General features: G+C 35.4%; 1 protein-coding gene across 1 annotated transcript in view; it reads right to left on the bottom strand.

The window, feature by feature from the left end:
• Positions 1-23,608, bottom strand: part of LOC150098552 (cell adhesion molecule Dscam1-like) — a 329,931-nt gene that overhangs the window by 115,608 nt on the left and 190,715 nt on the right. Inside the window, 4 exon segments of the mRNA XM_090405263.1 lie at positions 10,124-10,271; positions 10,422-10,589; positions 13,408-13,418; positions 17,122-17,218. Of these exon segments, the coding sequence (XP_090261389.1) occupies positions 10,124-10,271; positions 10,422-10,589; positions 13,408-13,418; positions 17,122-17,218 (424 nt within the window).

The raw sequence follows: 23,608 nt of genomic DNA on the forward strand, positions 1-23,608 counted from the left end.
GGAGGAATAGCCTTGTCACTCGAAATTTGAAAGAATTATACTATTTCAGAAGAAAAGTGGGACATTCGTATAAAGTGGAAAATCACGAGTCACTTAGTATTATAATTAGTAGTATAAAGTGCAACGTAATGAAGACCTCAGTAAGGATCCACATTCAGAATATCCTACATTGGAATAATGTTTATTGAACAAAGCATAATATGGCGTTGCTAGGGGCAATCACTTTTGGCAAATGCAGTAGATTTTTATGAAGAACGGTCATAGTCATTACTGTAACTTTTTTGATCATTCTTCATAAAAATCTAATGCGTTTGTCAAAAATGATTGCCGTGCTTTGTTCAATAAATATTATTCCCATGTAGGATATTTTGAATATGGATCCTTACTGAGGTATTCATTACGTTGCACTTTATACTACTAATTATAATACTAAGTGACTTATGATTTTCCACTTTATACGAATATTCCACTTTTCTTCTCAAATAGTATAATTCTTTCAAATTTCGAATGACAAGACTATTCCTCATTTTAACGATGCATTAAAAATATTCGTAAGCGGCTTAATTAACGCTGACACACACACACACACACACACACACACACACACACACACACACACACACACACACACACACACACACACACACACACACACACACACACACACACACACACACACACATCACAGCATAAAAGTAATGAGACTGAATTCAAATAATCTAAACTATGGATAAAACAATTAATTTGTTATGCGTCTCCTGCTCAAAATAATTCCCAAAGGACCAAATATACTTGTTACAGCGTTCAGGTTTTGGATTGATTGTCTGCTCTCACAACGTTCAGAAGCTTGTGAGTCCGAAGCTTCTGAACGTTGATTGCTGGATAAAGCAGAAGACCATTGTCATCATGCTCCAGCCACCAACCAGACCGTGGTAATTTGTGGAATGTTATCGAAATATCTATTCTCACTGAGCTCACTTGCTGCTAAACTGTGCACTTTGTCCACCAAGTCTAGGCTGATAATCGTTTTCGGTATTTCACATTCCTTTTTGCTCTTTTTAAAATACGTAAACCATCAAAATGTGCTCATTACAGAACTCCATCCCCATAAGCTGTTCATAACATTTCTTGTGTTTCAATGGGACTTTTGCTTAGTTCCACACAAAACTTGATATTGATATGTCGTTCCATTCTTTGGTTACTGACGGTGATGTTTCACACGATGCACAAAGAACATCCATAACAAAACAGCAACTCAGGCCAACTGGTTTGGATTGGTTGGTGGGACTGCCAATGTCACCGTTCATTGCTCTTCTAGTGCCCTTTTCCGGAATGATATTCACATTAGTTTTATTTAAGTTAACAATCATTTTTGTTGCCACACTATGCATTGTGTCCTTAGATCAATAAACTATCTCTGCCTCAAATATCCATAACTGTCAGTTAAAATATCATCAGTGTTTTCCTCATTATATTTTAGATACATAACTTCTTAATTGCATTACCTCTCTGTCAGTATTATTTGTATCTATATAAACATTATTTTATATCTAATGTTATAAAGCTTATCCGCTTAGTTGGCCGATTAGGTAGAATACCCACTTTCCAAACAACAGGATGCGAGTTGAAATCTTTTCATGGATATAGATATGCGTGAATCTTTAGGTGAAATGTGGAGGGCCAAATGTGGAAACCTACATGAAAAGTAGGTTTCCCGATTCATCATCATCATCAACAACCATCGGTCCAATGCCTGTAGGTGTCTGATGCCATCTTGATATGATTCTTCCATTGCATTCTATTTTGTGCAAGATGACTCAGTTTGTGTGTAGAGTTTCAGCACCATTTGACAGTGTCATCGCCCCATTGTCTGTTTGGTCTTCCTTTTTTGTTCTTTCCTTCAATCATCCCAAACAGCAGCATTTTTATTTTCCTCTCATGGTTCATTCCACATATATGGCCAAAGAGACGTAGTTTCCGTTTGATTATTTTCTGGATCAGGTTTTCTTTTGGTTGTATTCGTCTGTAGATTTCCTCATTGTTCACTTTCTGGATCCAGCTTATTCTCAAGATCTTTCTATAGCACTTCCTCTCAAATGCTAATATCCTCCTTTCAGATTCTTTCAGGAGTACCCAGGCCTCACATCCATAGAGCATGCTGCTGAAGATACAGGTTTCTACAATGCGGAGTTCAGTTTGCACCTTTATAGTTCGGCTCTTCCATATTTTGTCCATGGCTTTTAAAATAGTTGTTGCTCTGGCTATTCTAATTTTTATCTCATTTTTCGGGTCCAAGTCATGTGGAATCCAAGATATGTTAAGTGTTCTACATTTTATAGTTGAAATCTCTCTATGGTAACTCTGTTCAGTAATTGCTGTTGTCCAAATATCATTATTTTATTTTTTTCAAAGTTGATATTTAATCCATATCTTTTTTCCTTCTGTGAATAGTGTTTTCAATTCTGTTTCAGCTTTGCTGCGTCTTCTTCAATCAGGACGATGTCAATTTATTCTCATGCCATTTATTGAAATGCCTCCACCTTCTTTAATCTTATCTAGTGTTCTTCCCAGATGTGTGATGAAGATGATTGGTGATGTTGGGTCCACTTGTCTTATGCCTTGACTAGTGGCAAACCAATCTCCAGTCGCACCTGCTATCCTGATTTTTGCTTGTGCTTGGCTGTTTATATCTTTCAGCAGGTGGATCAATTTATTGTCCACATCATAGGAGTCCAAGACAGCCCATGTTATATTTTGGTCAATATTATCAAATGCTTTTTGGAAGTCCAAGCAGCAGTATATCGTTTTTTCTTTCTTCGAGCTTTCTCTGCTATTAGTCTTAGTGCGAATATTTGTTGTACATTACTTCGATCTTTCCGAAATCCGGCTTGCTGATCAGAAAGATGTGCCTCCATATGATCCTTCAGGCGTTCTTAGTATTTTCATCAGCATTTTACCAAGATGACTCATTAATGCAACAGTTCTGTAATTGGTGCATTCTAAAGCACTTCCTTTCTTATGAAGAACAACCAAGACCGATTTTTTCAACTCTTCGGGGGCATACCCTGATCTCCATATTTCATTACATAGCTTATGCCTTTCTTTTACAACTGATTCTCCCCCATATTTAAGCATCTCGCCTATTATGTTGTCATCTCCAGGACTTTTGTTGTTCTTGAGATGTTTTATAGCCTTATTCACCTCCTCTTCCAAGATGTCATTATCAAAGATATCTGCTAGTGGAGAGATTGCTTTTAGTTCTTTGATTACTTCTGTTGCAGTATTATTAGTTGATTTTTATATAGTTTGATGCAATATCTTGTCCATCTGTGTATGATTTCGGTTTTGTCCATCAATACTTTACCATCTTCGACTACTACTGATCTTGTTTGCCACTTCCTATTGACATTTCTTATAAGTTTGTAGACCTCTCTAGTTTTGTGTTCTCCAGAGTACTGTTCAATCTCTTTGCACATGTCTTCAAACCATTTGGCTTTATCAGATCTTGCTTCTTTCCGTACTGCATTGCATTTTTGACGGTATAACTCATCTGCTGCCTCTGAATTATCTCTTTTAAGTTTCAGTTCTCTTTTCTCTTGTACCAATTTTAGGGTTTCCTGAGTTACACATTTCTTGTTGATCTTTTCTCTTTCAGGAATTACTCAAATATTTTGATATTTGATAACTGAAGTATACACATAGTATACATATAAGAAGTTATATAAAGAATTTTCTAATGTCCTTTTATTTACAAAAAGTGGTATGCAGATCTATTTTTTTTTATCCCTAACAAACTATGCATATCGGTTGACAGCTATTCTTTGCCGCTAAGCTCTCATGGCTTTCAGGCATTGGTGTGTGTACGGCTTGTTTTTATAATTATATTATATAATAATGTATATAATATATCTAATTCATAATGTAATACTTTATATAATATAACTTATTTATAATAAATATAATTAATTCAACACAATTTTTTAAATTGAGCACTTTATGCTATAAAAATAACACCCACCCACCCACCCACACACACACACATACACACACACGCACGCACACATTGGGTGAACAAAATAATGGAAACGTACAGATATTTAAAAATATAATTTTTTTGTGTTGGCTACATTGAAAAAAACTTGTGGTGGTAGCACTGAAGGTTCTTGTTTTGTTTTGTTTACACTCTGTAGTTCTCATGCAAGTTCTCATGATAATTCGTGTTAAAATTGGAAAATAGGAGACTGTCTGACTTTGAAAGAGGACGAATCGTTGGTGCTCTTTTGGCTGGAGCATCAAATGACAGAAAAGGACACATTATTAGGTATACCCAGATCGATAGTTTATAAGGTTATGTGGACATACACAGATCATGCTTAGATCAAGACAACATCATTAAGGAGAAACAGTGGGTAAAAATCAAAAATTACAGAAAGAAATTTTCGAACATTGAGGACTGTTTCGAAAAAGCACAGAACTATTGCGGCAAAGGTAACAGCAGAACTGAATATTCATTTTGCAGAACCTGTTTCCACAAAAATTATCTGAGGTGAGCATCATAAATCCAATATTCATTCTAGGGCTTCAATTGCTAAACTTCTGATTACTGAAAATGAATGCTCAGTTGCATAAACGCAGGTGTCACGATCGTCAAACCTGGACATTAGAAAACTGAAACTGTGATATGGTCAGATGAGTCGACCTTCACGCTGTATCCTACATCAGGACGAGTTTACGTTTGAAGAACATCCAAGAAAACCTACAATCCGGATGCCTGGTTCGAACAGAATGCTTCTGTGTTTGTCTGGGGCAGCAATATCCTGGTGTACTGTTGGTCCCATTATTACCCTTCATGATAGAATTACTGCAAATGATTATTTGAATATTTTGGGTAATCAAGGCCATTCCATGATCCAAACGTTATTTCCAAATGATGCAGCATTGCAAAACAACAATGCCCCTATTCGTGTAGATTGAACTGTACAGTCGTGGTTTGAAGAGCATGAAGGTAAACTTTAATATCTTTTGGAGACTAGAATAAGAAACAGATTTCCACACATCCAACTCTTTAAAGCAACTTAAAGATATTCTTGAGTTCTTCAAGTGTAATGGTACAGAATTCCACTAGAAACTATTCAAAACTTATTTGAGTCCATTCCAAGACGAGTTCAGGCTGTACTCACGGTAAAAGTGGCCATTATCATGTTAATGAAGAAATATGTATGCATGTATAACAAGTGTTTCCATTATTTTGTCTATCCGCTGTGTGTGTGTGTGTGTGTGTGTGTGTGTGTGTGTGTGTGTGTGTGTGTGTGTGTGTGTGTGTGTGTGTGTGTGTGTGTGTGTGTGTGTGTGTGTGTGTGTGTGTGTGTGCGTGCGCGTGTGTGCGTGTGTGCACGAACATGATCTCTTTGTTAACAAATTAAATAAATTAAATCTTATATTGAAACTTTCTATGAAGTTTTTTTATGTTTAGATATATTTCTATTATTTTTGAAAACTATTACAAAATTTACTTCAGTTTTTTGCTGGTTTTACCTAGTTTTTCCTGTGTTTTAAAGGTTGCTATGATTTTACAATAGTCCCGAGTTTAAATTAATGTTATCGCTGTAATTTCCTTGCTTGACGGAAAGGTGTCCTAATATGTTGACTAGCATTGTATATACACATTTATAGAACGGAATGTGGAGGCTAATTTAGTTGCAGGAAGCGCCACTAGTTTAGGCCCGTCCTCAAGTTTCTGCGAACTAATTTATCCTTTGCTAGCCAAATCAGCTTACCGCTCGCTGCTCAGATGGTCGACTAATCGGGTATGCTCGAGATATTACTGTCCTCATGAATTCCCGGATATATATTCGGGTCGTCGTTTCAAAGTGCCGACAGTAATGTGAACTCGGAAAATCCGGCTTGCAAACCAAGGCGTCGGCATCACGGCATCAAGTAAAGGAGAAAACTAATTAGCGAAATTAATTAGTTATCGAGTTGTTCGGATAGTGTGCAGATGTGTGCAGGCTCGGGAAATCCGGGAAATAGATGGGCGGGTTATTTTCCTCTTTAACGTTACTAGCAAAGTGTAATAAAATCGGAGAGACCGTTTTGAAGAGGTTCGAAAGGTCTTCATATTTACAACGGTGTAGGTGGCTTCGCTTGCAATTAAGCTCCAGTTTCTGAATACACCGATGGAAATTTCGTTAGTCTAAACGAAATAATATCTTCGTATTCTCGAACATGCGATGCATAATGCAAAGTTAATACTTACTTTATATTTAGGCCTCAAGTTGCATCCGATCTTATCCCAGAAGATAAAAGCATTATTCCAGAGTATAAAAAAATATAAATAGGAATATTTTTATTTGAAAAAGTTAGCAAGAAGGTAGCAGAGTTTTTTTTTTTTTTTTAAATCTCTGCTAGGCAAATCAGCTATAACACGTGCAACCACTACAACAAATATCCATGATCAAGATCGGCGCAATGACCTCAGCTGTCTCTTAAACGACCAGAGGTGTACAAAATATTCTGTATGCGGCACTTGTTACGTTGGACAGACGAGTCGACGCGAAGAAATCAGACAAAAAGAACATTTCAAGAATGTGGAGGAAAAAATGGGAGCATAAATCAGTAGTGGCATTGCACACCACCAGAGAAAAACACCAAGTAAATTGGCAACTCTCTAAATTGCCATACATTGAATTCAACAGTTACGTACATCGATTTAAAGAAGCGAGAGAAATGATGCTATGTCCGTCTCAATGTAATAAAAAAAGCCTCATCTTAAATTAACTATGGGCAGCATATAGTATACAACAGATCTGCATATTAATGAATTGGGCTATGAGAGAAACTATGCAGCATATTGCAACAATGAGCCGCGCGTGTGACATCTCGTCCGATTTTCAACATCTAGTTCAAGTTTAATTTGAATAATGACAGTTGTTAATTGATGTTAATGATATGTATAATGCATTTTCTTGTTGTTTTTTTTAATCTGAAGTATATGAAACTATTTTGCGAAACTAGTTATATAAGCAGTAATACCGAGTCCTCGTAGTCTTAGTTGTTGCTTTGGCCATAATTCAAAAACAACGACCGTGATGATCATTTTAATCTCCCTTCTCGCCCGTCACCAAAAATACGTTACTCAGCAACCCAAATAAGACTCAACAGAAGAATATGGTTTTTAGTATTTTCGCTTGTCTGACACGGTTTCATCTTAATATGTGTTTCCTATTATTAAATTAAATTGAATATAATTTAATTACTACTACTATGTTCACTAGGCATCTACAGATGCCATATGGTTACTCCGATGCTCGGTGATGTACCACACCAGGCCTCGCTATGTAGTCCTGTTGTTTGGTTTCTGGTGGCCTCAACTCTCCGAAGAACAGTCACTCCACACACACCACCCATCCATTTCATTGATGGTCTACCCTGCCTCTTTTTTCAGGAACTTTACCTATTACTGTTCTGAGAAATCACCCTTCCATCCTTTCTATGTGTCCAAAATATTTTAACTTTCTTCTGTCAATATCCTTAAGGAACCTTAAAGTTCTACTGATATTTTCTAACACCCATTCATTTGTACGACTTTCAGTATATGATATCCTCAACAGCCTTCTGTAACGCCGCATCTTAAAAGCAGATATCCGTTTCTTATCTGACTTCTTTAGGTTCCAAGTCTCACATCCATAAGTCGCTGTTGGAAAAACAACTGCATCCAAAATCCTCAACTTTGTTCCCATAGATCCATCCTTCCAGATTTCAGACAGGTCTCTGACTGTTGTTTTAGCCATTCCTAACCTTTTTCTGGCGTCTTCTGAACAGCAATTCTTCACATTAATAATGGATGCCAGGTACTCAAACTTGCTGACTTCCTCAATTCTTTCTCCATTAAGGTACACTTGTTTCTCATGAGCTTCTCTGTTTGTAATTCCTTTGAGAATCATAATCTTTGTCTTGCTGGAATTGAGTTGAAGTCCTCTGTTATTACTGATCATGCTAACTTTGTCAAGAATTAGTCCTAGTTCTTTCATGCCATTACAGAGTATTGTATCATCAGCATATCTCAGATTACTGATCAATATACCTCCTATCCTAATTCCTGTCCTGAGCTCATCCAGTGCTTCACGCATGATGTCCTCTGCATACATACTAAACAAGTGAGGAGAAAGTAAACATCCTTGCCTAACTTCCATTTCCAATTGAAGCCAGTCAGTCAATCCAACACCTGTTCTTATCATGGCTTCTTGCTTCCTATGCAAGTTGGCTATTCAACCTGATAATGTGTTGAGGAAAACCCATTCTTTTCATTACTTCCCACAGTTTCACATGTTTAACACAGTAAATTGAATATAATTTTATTCATGTCACCTAAATCTTCAGATGTGTGTTAATCTCAAAGCTTACACTACCATCTTAAACCGGAGTAGAGTTTCGAAGAGTTTATGAACTCCTCCACTGCCTTTAAAAATGTTTGATGAATAAATATTTTGCTCCTCTAAATCGCACTTGAGTCTCCGTAGCTCACTCGGTTTCGACGATTCCATGTTCGAATCCCATCTAGAACGCAAATAACGTTTATCAAGGCTTTTTGAGTGAAGGTGAGTTCACCAGGTGCATACGGGGAAGATGGCTTTTTCATCAGTTTCGTTCGTCTCGTATACAGGCAAACCGGTCAGGAGAACACACGCAGTTTAAATACAGTGTATACTTATAGGGCTAACCAACTTTTTCTCATGGTTGGAAAAGCCTTGGACGATTATGAGTCGGAATTAAGGATCCATTAAGAACCGCAGAATAATAATAAAAATCTTTGTTTCTATTATTCTTGATTAGATTACTGGAAATTTTATGCAAATAAATACGAAAAAGATGTGGTATGATGAAATCAGGCGATGGTGTTGGAGAAAACAATGCTGACTTTGTGACTAGGGAAAAATCTAGGAGTTGTGAGGCGAGCCAATTGTTGTTCGAAATATGTCTATCTGTTAAAACTTAATCAGTCACAGAAAATCTTCTCAATATGTCGCGTATAAATGAGTGACCATCTGTACTAGAGTCGATGTAAAATGCAAGTACATGGCTGAAATAATGCGTATTTAAACATATACATGTATATACTGTAAAAATATTGTATATTTTTATAATTTTACTTAAGTATAGTGCATATAAAATATAATTAAAATCATCCAAATTATATTGATATCCAAAACTTGATGTATACAAAAAAAAAAAAAAAGAAGAACAGTAGGGATGCTTTATATACAGGGTGGTTCAAAATTCCACGTACAAATTTTGAGGGGAGGTAGAGAACATCAAAATCAACCATATTCACATAGGAAAGCATGACCGGAAATGCCACCTGAAAGTGATAGGTGGCACTGTTCGCCAGCGCTCGATGTGGGCAATCGGGGTATCCTCATTCAGGCTTTCGACGTCGTACGAAGAACATGCGTCGTTTTACGAACGCTGAGATAGCAGACATGCACCTCTTTTACCATATTATGTATCCAACTACTATTGAACTGTTCAGTTACGCCTAATAAAGTTTTTTACACTACTTACTGCCTTGTGTTATTTCTGTATCTTTGTGTCCCTGTTAGTACCTTCCGGTGGCGTTTGCGGTCATGCTTTCCTATGTGAATATGGTTGATTTTGATGTTCTCTACCTCCCCTCAAAGTTTATACGTGGAATTTTGACTCATCCTTTATATAACTACACACACACACACACACACACACACACACACACACACACACACACACACACACACACACACACACACACACACACACACACACACACACGACTTCGTGAATTAGCGCGCATCTCTGCCATCGTTGGTATAACACTGAAATCAGGAATACGCAAAATAAGTAACTGTCATTTAAACCGTTTCTGTGCTATCGATTGAATTCATAATCATTTCAACAATTAGCAAATTAACGTTAAAGCGGCAAATTCACTTTGGAATTCTTTTAAGATTTTTTTCTTTTTCTCACAGTATTTTGCATGCAGTATTGTAACAAGAAATTTGTAACAATTTCATCTCTTTAGTTGTAGTCAAACATCAGAAAAACTGAATTATGATTTAAGGTAAATACATGGTGTAATAAATAAACTTACTTGGAATTTGACTTAGGATCTAGTTTTTGTTTATCTTTGAGCCACGTTAAAGTCAAAGGTCTGTCGCCAAAAGCTTGACAGGATAACTTTGCATTTTCACCTTTCTTGGTTATTTCTGCCTGGAACTTTGTTTTAAAATGTGCAGCCACTAAAAACATATATATATATATATATATATATATATATATATATATACATAATCATGAACGAAATATAAAAATCAAATATTAATAAATTCTTTCGAAATTTTATCCAATTTAAAAGACAGAAATGATTGACACCCCAAATAAATACTTACCATGAACAGACAATCGAATCACTTTGCTTAAATCCGAGCCAATCCCATTAGACGCTTGGCACAGATAATAACCTTCGTCTTCTTCGGTAACGTCCAGGATGGTGAGGGATCCATTTTCAAATACGTGCACGTGCGAGGTACTACTTACAGGCTTGTAGTTTTGGGGAACTTTTCCTGAAATAAATTCAAAGCTAACTTGAAAAATTCTAGAAATATGATTACCCTTGTGATACTAGACAGTCTTTGTAATCAGTATATTAACTGGTCTTACTATTTTTCTCAGTTCTTTCAAACATAAAAACAGGCCTCTCCAGTAAAACTTAACTCTATGATGTTACTTATGAAGTCTAGAGATTCGACATGGTTAGAAGAAATTCAATATCGTTACAGTCTTTATTATGATTCATTCAATATTGTGGCACTATATCGTAAATGAAAGTCACATTTTTACTCTACTTGAAGATTAATAAATATGATGCAGTTCTGTCATGGATGCGATTGAGGAATACGTCACGATCATCTTTCATGAAGCAGTCTTAACGGCTGTGCGAATGGGTTCCCACTGAGTTAAAGCGATGCCTTTTCTCAAAGGAGTGACTTTTGAGACATTTTTTAAGCACAGCATTTTCGCAATTATATATAGCACCTCTGCTGCACTGGAAGATTCGTTCATTGAACTCTCGTCTAAGACATTTCAAGAAATTTGTGCTTTATCCTTCTCAACAGCCTTCCGATGAACATGTAACACTTAACAGATATAATATAGTACTCGTAACCTTAATTACCTTTGCATAATTCCAAACAAGAATAATACTTGAAGCAATTCACTACGAGTAGATATCTATGAACTTTAATAATTAGCTAGGTTTGTCCCATATTTTTGCTGTTTGTATGGCTGACATCATCTTTAGAAAGATAATTAACACAAACGAACAACAAAAACAACAAGGAAAAAAAACAACTCAAGCGTTTCCCATCAGCGGTTTTATTTAATTAAAAAATACTGGATTGATAGTTTAATCACGTGTATCATTAGGCCATCTATACATTGTTATATTCTGTATGTGATTGCTGGTATTGGAGAGGTTGTGCTTTTACATATACTAATTAATGACTTCCATGTGCCATGAAGTATGAGTCCTTGGTTTTGAATTAAGCGTATATGTGAGCGAATGACCTCTGAAGACTCCTTGCAAAATCTGAAGAAGTAATTTTCTTCTAAGTAAGGCATAGAGGAAGCTTGCCAATTTACCGTGTGATATTCTGTTAGGATATGTGCTGCGAGTCTGCTTTTTTTCCTCTCTTATTTTCAACATCGCCTACATGTTCTTTTCTACGGATTTCGAACCTTTCCCAATTTTACCAGGGTACATCTTTCTCACAGGAACAAAGAATGGAACGTTGTCTTTAGGGGAAACGTAGAAAACTTCTTAGTTAACTAGTTTGAACGCCGTTCTGATATTGACGGATTTTAATCACTGAACTATTTTTTTTCATGTGTTGTCAACGTATAACAAGTTTATCCAGGTAATCGGAAAATAAAAGTTTCTTTAGTAACTATTTTGAGTAGCCATTTTGGAGGAACTGATTAAATAGGATTTGAAGTTCTTCTGTTCTTTTAATTATATAATTTTTGAGCATATTTAAAGCTATTTTTAAAAGGTTTTGATGATGCCTAATTTTTGTTGAGGGTGATAAAAAGAGCTTGCACGTAGATATCTACACGTGTGACTTTGCTTCCGGTAAATATTTAATGTTAATCCTCCGGTGATGATTTTGTTGATAAGGTTATCTAGGAATGGTAATTTACCCGTCCTTTTTTTATTTCTAATTTGAAATTGATTTTCGAATGGGATTATTCCGGAAATGTACAAAATCTTCAAAGTCTTTCTTGGTGTGTTTCCATTTAATAAACATATTATCAACATATCTACACAACACATGACTTTAGGGTTGTTTTAGCTTCTTCCTCAGATTTTTCCATATATAAATTGGCGATGGGATTCGATAGTGGTGAACCCATTGCTAGAATTTCTGGTCGTAAAATCTTTATCTCCAGTTAAAATCTGAGGCAATGATGGAAAAGATGTCTAATGTCAGGAGGAAATAGATATATAAAGATATCTATCTATTCTTCAAGAGAAACGCTTGTAAATAGCGAATTAAAACTTTTCACATACGATTTCATTTACACCAGTCTCATCTTTCTTATGATTTCAAGCGTATCTTATATACACAGTTATACCAACCGAAGGCACGACATCTATGATTACGGTGCCTTGCAATGTCGTGAGAAAGGACTTTAGTTGTAGACACACTTTCAGAGTACATCAGATATTTTATCCCATCGTCACAGAATAATTAAACTGTGAAATATTATTCTGATTTATAGTGCTCAAATGACATCCACTTTCTTCAAGATGAACAACAAAGGAATGGCGGCAATCCTTTTTTTATATTTATCTCCCCAAAAATCTTCGTAATGATCAAATAACCTCACATACACTGTGAAAGATATGAAGTTACTTTGGGTTTCTAAGAGATTTTTCGTATAAAAATTAAACTGTTAAGTGATATAGAATTCCTCAATAAGAATTCTCCTATCATTATAACTTTAGATGCCACCCACAGCGAACTAATAATTCAGATATATCTTTTATACCATAATTTGAAAGTCATTTACTTTTGCAGTTTGTGCACCTCTGTGCCACTTGTATCCGAACGACGTTATTCTATTATGTAATATTTATTACTTTAGAAGCAGTATTTGTTTTATAACTTACATTATCTTTTGCTGTTGAATCAGGAAATTCAGACTTCCTTACAAGACTGGGAAGAGATACGGTCGAGTGGTTAGAGGCTGGGGGTTAGGGGGAAGACGTTATCCTTATTAAAAGCAATTTACCTTGTTCAAAATTTTTCCTCTCGGGTGATTACCTAACATGCCGGAAATGCGATTCATCCTTTATATGTAGTCTCGGAAAACTTTGACGTAACCTCAAGCAGTGTAATTGGATCAATAAATAATGTTCAGGCATTCTCTGTTGTCTTTATAATCTGTAAAAATCTTACATTCTTTCATTCTTCACCGATATATAGTAAAAAGAATGCAACAGTTTTCCTCCACAATATATAAAAAATCCGCATAGTTCGAACTCGCGCCACCTGGTGTATATAATGGAAATTGTTTACGTCGTATTTAATTTGCCGAGTGAGATTAAATCACTTATCTGATTTATTTTGCGTCGGTCGTGTTTTGTAGATAGCACACAGCAGAGCCGTGGCTTCACTTGGAGGGGGCACAAAAAAACATAGGATTTAACTTGAGAATCTTGCGATTGGGAGTTACGACAAATAGGGCTTATGAACTACAGGTGAGTTGTTTGAAACATCGGAAATTAAATCTGACTGAACGTCACTACTTACATTTAGGTGAAAAGTTTGTATAAATTGTCTCATATTTTGATATGAAATGTGTAAATTGCCTACACTGTTATCCCGGCATGGCTATCCAGGAGATTCCGCCACAACAAGTCGTTTATTTTGCAGACTCGATCGATCGGAACAAAAGAAGTTACTTTCACAATTTATGGTCTTCGTGTTACAGCCTGGGGTCTGAAGCTAGTGCTAGCTACGTGCAGCGTATCCTTCCCTAGAGAAGGCAAGGTTAGAGGTAGTTAACTGTAGGTGGAGCCAAAGGACCAAATTACATGAAAAACACAATGTTGGGAACTTCGGTTAGCGATATTTTACTGCTCCTTAAAATTCGCCAAGGAAAAAAGTTAATTTGCTACTAAAATTAAGTACCACTAGTAAGCAAAAACGGGGTGGATAATTCGGTTCTAACTCTGTCCTTTTCTTTCTTGTTTTGATTATTCTCACTCTCTCTCTATCTGATTTTTTTCTATTATAGTTAGCTCCTTTTTTCTATTTTATCTTAAATGGCTTCTTTTTTTTTTATTTTTCCAACCATCGTATCCATCTCCTTATTTTATTTGTTTCCTTCTGTAACATTTATTTCTCTCCTTTATATAGTTAGGTTTTCCTTCCTTAGAGCTGCTCAACGTTTTTCGAAGCGAAATATATTGGGTGCTATAAAAGAAAATTCCTACGAGCCCTTTTAATAAACAGTAACGAAGAAAGACTTAAGGACACTCATGAAGACCATAAGGATTTCATAGATTTGCCAAAAACTATTAAAGCTCTCGTATAACTAGTAGAACAAATAATAATGTTAATACTTATATCAGATGCGATAAAGCAATTTTCTGAACTGGTCGCTAGGTGACACTACTGCATTTAGTACAATTCCCTCTACTAGGTTTGATCTACTTCAAAGGTGGATCTACTATCCAATAAATATCACATCTCATATAGAGTTTACTTACGTAGATCGATGTTAAAGAAATAAGCAAATAATAATAATAATAATAATAACAGTAATAATAATAATAATATCAAAATGAAGAATAAAGTACCAGCATATCTAAATTAAAGCACATCATTTGCAGAAAGGGACGGAATTGCATTGGTCAAATAAACTTTTGCATGGATTGTTCCCTCATACGATCACGAGATGGCATCATATGAATATCATAATGGCTACGTCATCAGATACAAAACTGAACAATGATAACAACATCGTTATATGGAGAGGCGCAGAGTGCAATGATTACTGCAAGTTCCTTAGCTGCAGAAATACATCCTCGGCTAGAAGTGTACGATAACACTTTTGTTAAAGGCAGGATACACGTCCGAAACAAGCAGCGACACAGTCATCCAAGCATGTTCAGTGGGATCACAATGTTTATGTCGCATATGCCATGCCTTAACCAAACACATCCAAAAGCTTAACATCTCTCTGGGTAAGGCGTTTGGTATCGTTTCTTTAAAAATATTAAAGAAAGGCGCTCATGCCAAAAGTTCACGGATTTCACAAAAATTTATTCCTTGCACAGTTCTGGTGGATGGACCCAGGGATGAGATTTCAATCTCCATGGACCAGAGAAGAGGGCACTTGGCTGGAAAGCGATTTGTAACCACATTGCTTTCATTTCGTGGTTAATGATACTTCACGACTATTTCTTCTGTTCTTGTGCCTGTTCTTTGGAGATTCTGCGCAAAAGTGCCAACTTATACGCATCCACGTTAAAACAGCCTCTCATTTAACAATGGGTTTTACTTCTGTGGAATATCCTCAAATTGCAAATCGATTAATCTTAACTAACTGAATACTCAAACTTTTCTCGAGATAAAATTAAAACGTAATTATGTTAACTTAAAATTTCTTAAAAATAGGACTTTTTCTGTAGTGACATTCATTTAAGCGAAGTGACTAAAGGAAGAATCTACCTAAATTCGAATTAAATCACATTTGGAAAAAAAAGAAAATACTTAAATATAAAGAGCCAATAGGCTTCATTTCGGCGATATAAACATTATTTAAATTAAGGGGATATTAAATCCCACATTGTTTTAAAACCGAATAAGAAACTCAAAGATTGGAATCAGAGAGTTTCATGCCGAATATAGTAAACTATAAAAGTATCGGCGATTACTAGCGTGCGCTAATGCAAGTAGCCCCAGTACGTAGTACAATCTCGGGCAACTCGCAGCAAAGGTGGTAAAGTTCTGATCGAACCCTTTGGTAGCTATTTGGTCTAGCTACTCACTGATGAAGCCTCAAAAAAGGCTGAAACCGGTCTGGGTAGTGACCTCCCACCATAATGTAACAACAGCATACATTTCCTAGGAAATGTGTTTTTACATTATGAAAAATACCAAGAATAGCGATCAGAACTTTACCACCTTTGCTGCGAGTTGCCCGTGATTGCACTACGTACTAGGACTACTTCCATTAGCTCACGCTAGTAATCGCCGATACTTTTATAGTTTACTATATTCGGCAAGAAACTCTCTGATTCCAATCTTTGAGTTTCTTATTCGGTTTTAAAACTATGTGGGATTTAATATCCCCTTAATTTAAAAAAAGAAAAGAAAATATATTGCAATACAGTAAGAGAGGCGTTTTCAGATATAAGGAGGGGTAAATTTAAACCTCATAGAACGAACTGATTAGTGATAGGGTTATCACGTGACTTGTATGAGTCTTAAATCTTGATTCACAACATAAAAACTATAAATCGTTTCATAGTTTAGGGTCCTCTCCTTTTAATGTATGGGATTTACCAAAAAATGTGATTCACTTAGAAGCACTGATGACATCCGGAGAAGCAGTTTTTACACTACAAATGTGTTTACAGGAACTTTTTTGTTGTTGTTTTGTTGGTCACATATAATTTACTAGCTTTAGGTATTCAGACAGGGTGAAGCCATGCAACACTGTATTCCGTAGACATTTTTATCTCATGTAAACAAATATTGATCGCCCTTATACATACCATTATAGTAATTCTAATCTCATTGGCTATCTCAAATATTTAGCATGCGCTACATTACGTTATCTTATTATTACATGTCATTGCGTTATCATTTCACATCTATTGCTTTATTATTATTATCGTATGCTTTGTATTCTTCATAGATTTCTTAAAAAAAAATCAATCTTCGGAAATCGAAGAAATAGAGAAGTACACGGATGATGGATCTATCAAAAAAGAAGGTTAGTTCCTAATTTTGAACGTTTTCCAGTTCAGTATATTGTTGAGTATACTCACCTATTGCCTTTCTCCAGTTTAACCTGGTAGGAGGAAAGCCATCGGCCTGACAATCGATTGTCACGTCTCTTCCCATGGCTACATTGCTCTCTGTTGGCTCCACTTTCCATCGTGGGGGAACTGTAACGATACAACAAAGTTCTAAAACCAGGAATGAACATAGTCTTTAGATAAACCGGCTAACAGTGCAGATAGATTTAGAATATGTAGCCAACAATTACATACTCTAAATGGACTGCATATTTATATCCTTTATCAGGTTTTAAACCATGTCATCATTGTGTAATGTCTCATGCGAGCTTCCGTATTTTACTTCATCATCCACAACAATGGAAACTTTTTCCTGAAGTTTCTTTCAGCTCTCAAATGAAGGCTACTATCGCATACTTTTCGAAAAGTTTACAATCCCAAGTAACCCCTTCCCCTTTTCTCTCCAGATTTTGTTTTCTCTGTGGTCATTAATTCTACACACAGACACGTGTTTCAGGTGCAGCTAATGAGTTAGGGTTCTAGTTAATTACACTACGCGCAACAAATACACACTCGACAAGCTATTTTATTGCGGTGCATTGAAGAGCAGAAAACAAGAGTCCAATAATTGAATGCAAGATAATTTTTCTAAAACTTCTATTACGATCGATTTTTATCATAAAATATCGACTTGGGAAACGGATAATTGTTCATTGCTCGTGGCTCTTTCTTTTTTTTATGTAATTAGTCAAGGGTTTCTGCAGTGACACAGGAAGTGTGAGGGATGTTGAAGGCAATACTAGGTCTTCCGCTTCGATGATTGATGTGCGGCTAATAGACTCCTTCATAGCATCCCATAGGTGACTGGAAGTGGTTATTTTAGTGCAAATACTGGTTGATTGATTCGACAATTTCGGAAACTTTAAGCATGTTTCATACATACATCATCTCCATTGATCCTGTAGTCTGACACGGAGAGTTTTATAGACCAGAATTACGGTCCAGTGGAGTAGACGAGTGTGGGTCTTCTTTGGGTGGAATTATTGGTTATTAAAGCCACTACTGAGAGAAGTGATTTATGATTGGTGGAGGAGGAGGAACGGCAACACATGTTGCGGAAAAGGTTTGACAAATGTAGGTAATGATTGGTATTTGGGTGTCTACAGGAGCGCGCGTGGCTTGTAATAAATAACAACTGCGGAAGGAAAGAAAATGCAAAAGGTCTATGAGAAACAATTTTTAGAAGGTGAATATTTACTAAAACGTATTAATGATCAAGGTTGCTTCAGTATGTTCATTTGTCTCCTTTTTGTTATTAAACTGAATGCATCTGAAAATAAATGGAAACGTATGAGAGACAGAGGCCTTCGCCTCACGACTTCTCATTCCTTTCCGAATAAGATTATCACAACTAAAGATCTTAGTTTACAGTCCGAAAGGAACATGATTACAAATTACTTAATTAAATCTTGAATATAAGAGAACCCTGTTGTTTAAATTCTTTTGATATTACAGTATGTTTCTTTAATAGATGCCTATTGTGACTTAGTAGCCAAGTTTTTTCGAATCCTCAAGATAGGCAAACTGATCAGAAGAATGCATGCAGTTACCAGAGGAAACAGACTAGGCAGATAGAATTTACTACCTTTTCTGAGCATTAGTAAAGGTTTTAAGAAACCAAGTGACTTAGCCGTGACAGGCCATTGAGCCTAATACGCAAGGGAAATGGAAAAGAAAGACAGACAGAGAGAGAGAGAGAGAGAGAGAGAGAGAGAGAGAGAGAAATAGAGGGATGGGGATCACCTTTCAATGAAGCTACCATTTTTTTATTCAAGAAGTTGAACCTTCCTCCTTGTCATAAAGTGTCACTACTGTGACACTTTATGACACTTTGAATTGTTTTGTTTTTCTAATAAAAATAACCCATTGAAAATAATCGCAACGCATGAGTATATTCTTATGCATTCCTACAAACCGCATTTTATTAAATACCATTTCTCCACAGCAGAGTATATAATCTGCAATATATAATTTAGACTTGATTGCCCCTTTGTGCTGCCTGCAAATGATTCGATTGAAACAAAATTGTTACAAAACATAGTTTTGAAAGCTACAAAGTTTTTAAGAATTCCCAGTACCAAATTTCACTGAAATCGCAGAATAACTGCTTATGAGCGGACAGAACAAATCTAATAGGTTATTTGAGTTCCTCACGTATTTGATAAACGTATCTTGTATGTGTGTGTTTATGTGAGTTTTCGATTCTTTATGTGAGTCAATATATAATAAATATATTATTCTTTATGTTCTTTTCGCTTGATGCATGTAGCGTTTAAGTTGTAGCATAAAAAAATGAAATAGTCCGCTTTTATAGTTCCATAACCCCAATTTCTTCCTGCTTTCCTCCTGCTGATATTCCCCTCGCCCACCAACCATCATTTGGTCTATTTTCTTCATGTCTTCATGAATGCCATTAGTCATTAAAACTATGTAAAATAATTTAAATCATCATCTTTTATTTTATTTTATTTTTTAATTTTGCAATCTAGAATCATATACTGGATTGCAATATATCCAATATATACAGTCCGCAACAGGCGGTGCTCTGTTACTGACTATAGATATATCATCATCATCTCTATCGGTCTAAAGCGAGTTGAGGCTACCATGAACAATAGCTTTTCAGTTCAATCAATCTGCAGCAAAGTTATTTAAATTTCTCCACAAGTTTACACCACTTAAACTCTTGATACTTTTTATCCATTTTCATCTAGGTCTTCTAGTGGCATCTTTCCTTCTGCTCTTCTGTTTTGGAGAATTTGAGGAACCTTTTTAGTAGGAGTTCTGTATATATATATATATATATATCCATACTCCCGTAACTGTTTTTCTTTGATTCTTGTTATTATAATTTTTTTGTGATCGTCTGATAGGTAGGTGTTCATTTCAGTGCATGCTGTTTTATTTATTTTCCTCAAACTTCACCGAAAATTTTAACTAAAACTTCATTAAATTAATCCAGCCAAAGCGGAATTGCTAATATCATTTCGATTTTTTTTGAAAATGTTATGATAAAAGTGATCCATTTAGAACAAAAACTGAACCGCGGAGACAGCGTCTTTTACCGACAACTTCTACTAATTCCGCTAAGTCAGAGAATTATCGTAATACACAATTTGGACACGTGATTTCTTTGTTGTCCCGAATATAGATGAACTGAAAACTGGAACGGTTCGACGTTTTCTTGTAAAAGTTTCAAATAGCGAACTGAATCAGATTCGCTATTTGAAACTTGTTTTCATTCCATAATAATTCTATTTGAATTATTATGGGATTGAATTTTATTCATCCCATAATAATTGCTGTATTGAAGTCGCATATTACTGCTGGTAACAATAATAATAATGGAGCCTGCGTAGGCTGGGCCTTTCCTCCCGGAAACAGGCAAGTCCCATGAACAGATATCAAACAGTTATCGGACAAGAAAGACAAGAAGAAACCAGATTGTTCTACAATTATTCCCAATTAAAGTAGCATCGCTTTCTCACTCTGCATGTTCGGTATTTGTTCTAAATGGATCACTTTTATCATAACATTTTCGAAAAGTTACAATTTTCGGTGAATTGTTTTTTCGATGAATTGCATTTTCGACGAATTGTCGTTCGATGAATTGTTCATTCGATATATTACCTTTTCAATGAATTGTCTTTCGATTAATTGCCTTTTCTATGAACTCTCCGGATACCGAAAGTCTCGTCATCATTTAACTTGTGTCTGTGATCATAAACACGTAGATAATAAAGTTAACGGAAAACTACAATTAGTTTTTGTTCCGATTTCGTAGAGCGAGCTCTCATTTTTCTTCGTCATTACCTGTCTAGAATTCGCCACAGAACTTCTGACCTTCCACTCCTAAGATCTCCACTACAAATTAAAGAAACCCGTAAGCAATGTCCAGATAAATTTATTTCAGTTTTTGTATGGTCGTGCAGGTTTAAAGTCTAGTCCCCCACACTGCCATATTTTGAGATCGTAAGACAAATCAATGACGATATTGTTTGTGATCAACGCCTTTTTTATGTTTTAATGATTTTTAAAATTTGATTAGTTACCGCGTTTATAATCTGGAAAATTGCATTTTCTATAAAAAAAACTGCTTTAACAAGTTTATGCGATTTTATCCATACGTTAAGGATAACTCTAGTAGGCTTCAGTTCCATGTTTGAAATTATGAAATGGATTTTAAAATATTGATTACTATTAACAGGATGTCAAAAGCCATCACTATTTGGCAGTTAAAACAAATAAATAAATTAAGAATACAATAAGCACTGCAACAAAATCCCACGTTGCTTTTAACATGAATTTTGAATAATTTCACTTTTATCGAATAATATTTGCACGCAAATTTTTAAAAGATAAATAACAACTTGAATACTAATAACTTGAATTTTAGCATCTATTAAAAATAAAGCTGATGAAAAATAATGTATAATATTAAAAACGCTATTTATAGGTAAGACGTTTTGCTTATAGGTGGCGCCCTGATAAGATAGTTGTTGAGACAGCTATTACTCTTCAAAAAAATCTGGAAATTATATTCAGTAAAATCATAATTACCATTGTAAAACAACAACACACTGTTTCTGGTTGTCTGGCCACATACAATGTAATCTTTCTCTCTGTTTTGGCGAATATAAAAATGAATAAGAATATCGTGAAGTGTGAAGTTGGACTACCATTCTATCGTCCGCTTCTAGCTTTCTGACATATTTCCTCGGCCGCAAAAAAAAAAAAAAAAAAAAAATGACACTAGAAATGTGATTTGTAAGAGTATTTCTTAAACAAGTCGTACCCTCTTTCCAGTCTGATGGCGCAAGTTGACATTAATGTATGTACCAGCCAGCAAATTCTTCTAGTGAATGGCAGAGAACATTTCCCGCCAAGAAAGATAAGGAAATTGGAATAAGATTTAACGGAATCATTCCTCGGACACCTTCAAAGTAGCGAGATGGCCCGAGGACACCATTTGTGAAAAGAGATGTTTAAAGCGTCGGTCTCAAGCGAGAATGAAGAACAGGCAAAAAAATCGATAGGAATTGTCTTCAACATTACACGCGGACAATCGCTGTTAGGTTTTAATTCGGAATTTATTTTTTTAAGATTTTTATGAAAATTATAAAGAAAAGTCTCCATATTAATACTTTCTATAAAATCGACTTGCTTCCTTCCATTGAGAAAAAAAAAAAACCTCATTCAAGTATGAATCAATATTAAGATCCCTATTTTAAATATATTTGATATCAAAATTTTAAATAAATAAATTGTGTTATTTACTTTGGATATTTGAATGATGTGTAATTATCGTAATTATTCCTGTCTTAATACGCTTAATTTCTTCTTAAATGTGTTCTTGGATGAAATATTCATATTTACATTAAATTAATGAAATAAAGAGCCAAAAGGCTTCACTTCGGCGTTGTTAAAATTGTTTAAATTAAGGGGATATTTAATCCCACATTATTTCAAAGCCGAATAATAAAACTCTAAGATAGAAATCAAATCAAAGAGTTTCATGTGGAATATAGCAAACTATAAAAGTTCGGCGAATCCAAGCGTGAGCCAAACACCTGGATGGTAAAATACCAAGCAACTCGTTCTAAAGGTGGATAAAGCTACTATCGCTATTTTTAGTAGTTGCCCTAATGTAAAATTCATCCCCTAGGAGATGTATGTTGTTTTACATTAATGGAGATAGGTCACTACCCAGACTGGTTTCAACCTTTATTGAGGTCTCATCAGTGAGTAGGTAGACCAGATAATACCAAGATTATAGTGATAATAGCTTTAATACTTTACAGTACGAGTTATCAAAAATGTGCACAGATAAATTAATGAAATAAAGAGCCAAAAGGCTTCACTTCGGCGATGTTAAAATTATTTAAATTAAGGGGATATTTAATCCCACATTATTTCAAAGCCGAATAAGAAACATCTAAGATAGAAATCAAAGAGTTTCATGCCGAATATAGCAAACTATAAAAGTTCGGTGAGTCCAAGTGTGAGCAAACACCTAGGTGGTACAATACCAGGCAACTTGTTGTAAAAGTTGATAAAGCTAGGATCGCTATTCTTAGTATTTGCCCTAATGTAATTTGATAAAAAGGTGGCGCTGTAACGTGTGGCTGGTGGTTGATTTAGCTGTATAAAGTTGCTTACGCGTTTTAGTGAAATATTTTTGTTGAGGAGCATTTATTTTAAAATTATGATGTTTAGGATGAACACATTGCATATAGGTTTGTGTAAATTGTCTACTGGTTTTTAGTGAGTATACTTTATGAAACTGTAGTGGTAGAGAATGTGCGAGCAACTAAGCCTAATTTGAGTAGAAGCTTATTATAGTACTTTGTTGTATGCAACTGCTTAAGAATTTCTGTCGCTAGTACTATGCTGCTCAATTTAGTTAAGGAATCCTAATATAAGGGGAGGGTTAGCGAGGGGCCAACCACCCCTTCTGTAAAAACCCTATTGGTTACGAAA

The sequence above is a fragment of the Typopeltis vanoorti genome, chromosome 15 (assembly GCF_054136105.1).
Source record: "Typopeltis vanoorti isolate ZY-2024b chromosome 15, IOZ_Tvanoo_1.0, whole genome shotgun sequence".
In the NCBI taxonomy this organism is placed as follows: Eukaryota; Metazoa; Arthropoda; class Arachnida; order Uropygi; family Thelyphonidae; genus Typopeltis; species Typopeltis vanoorti.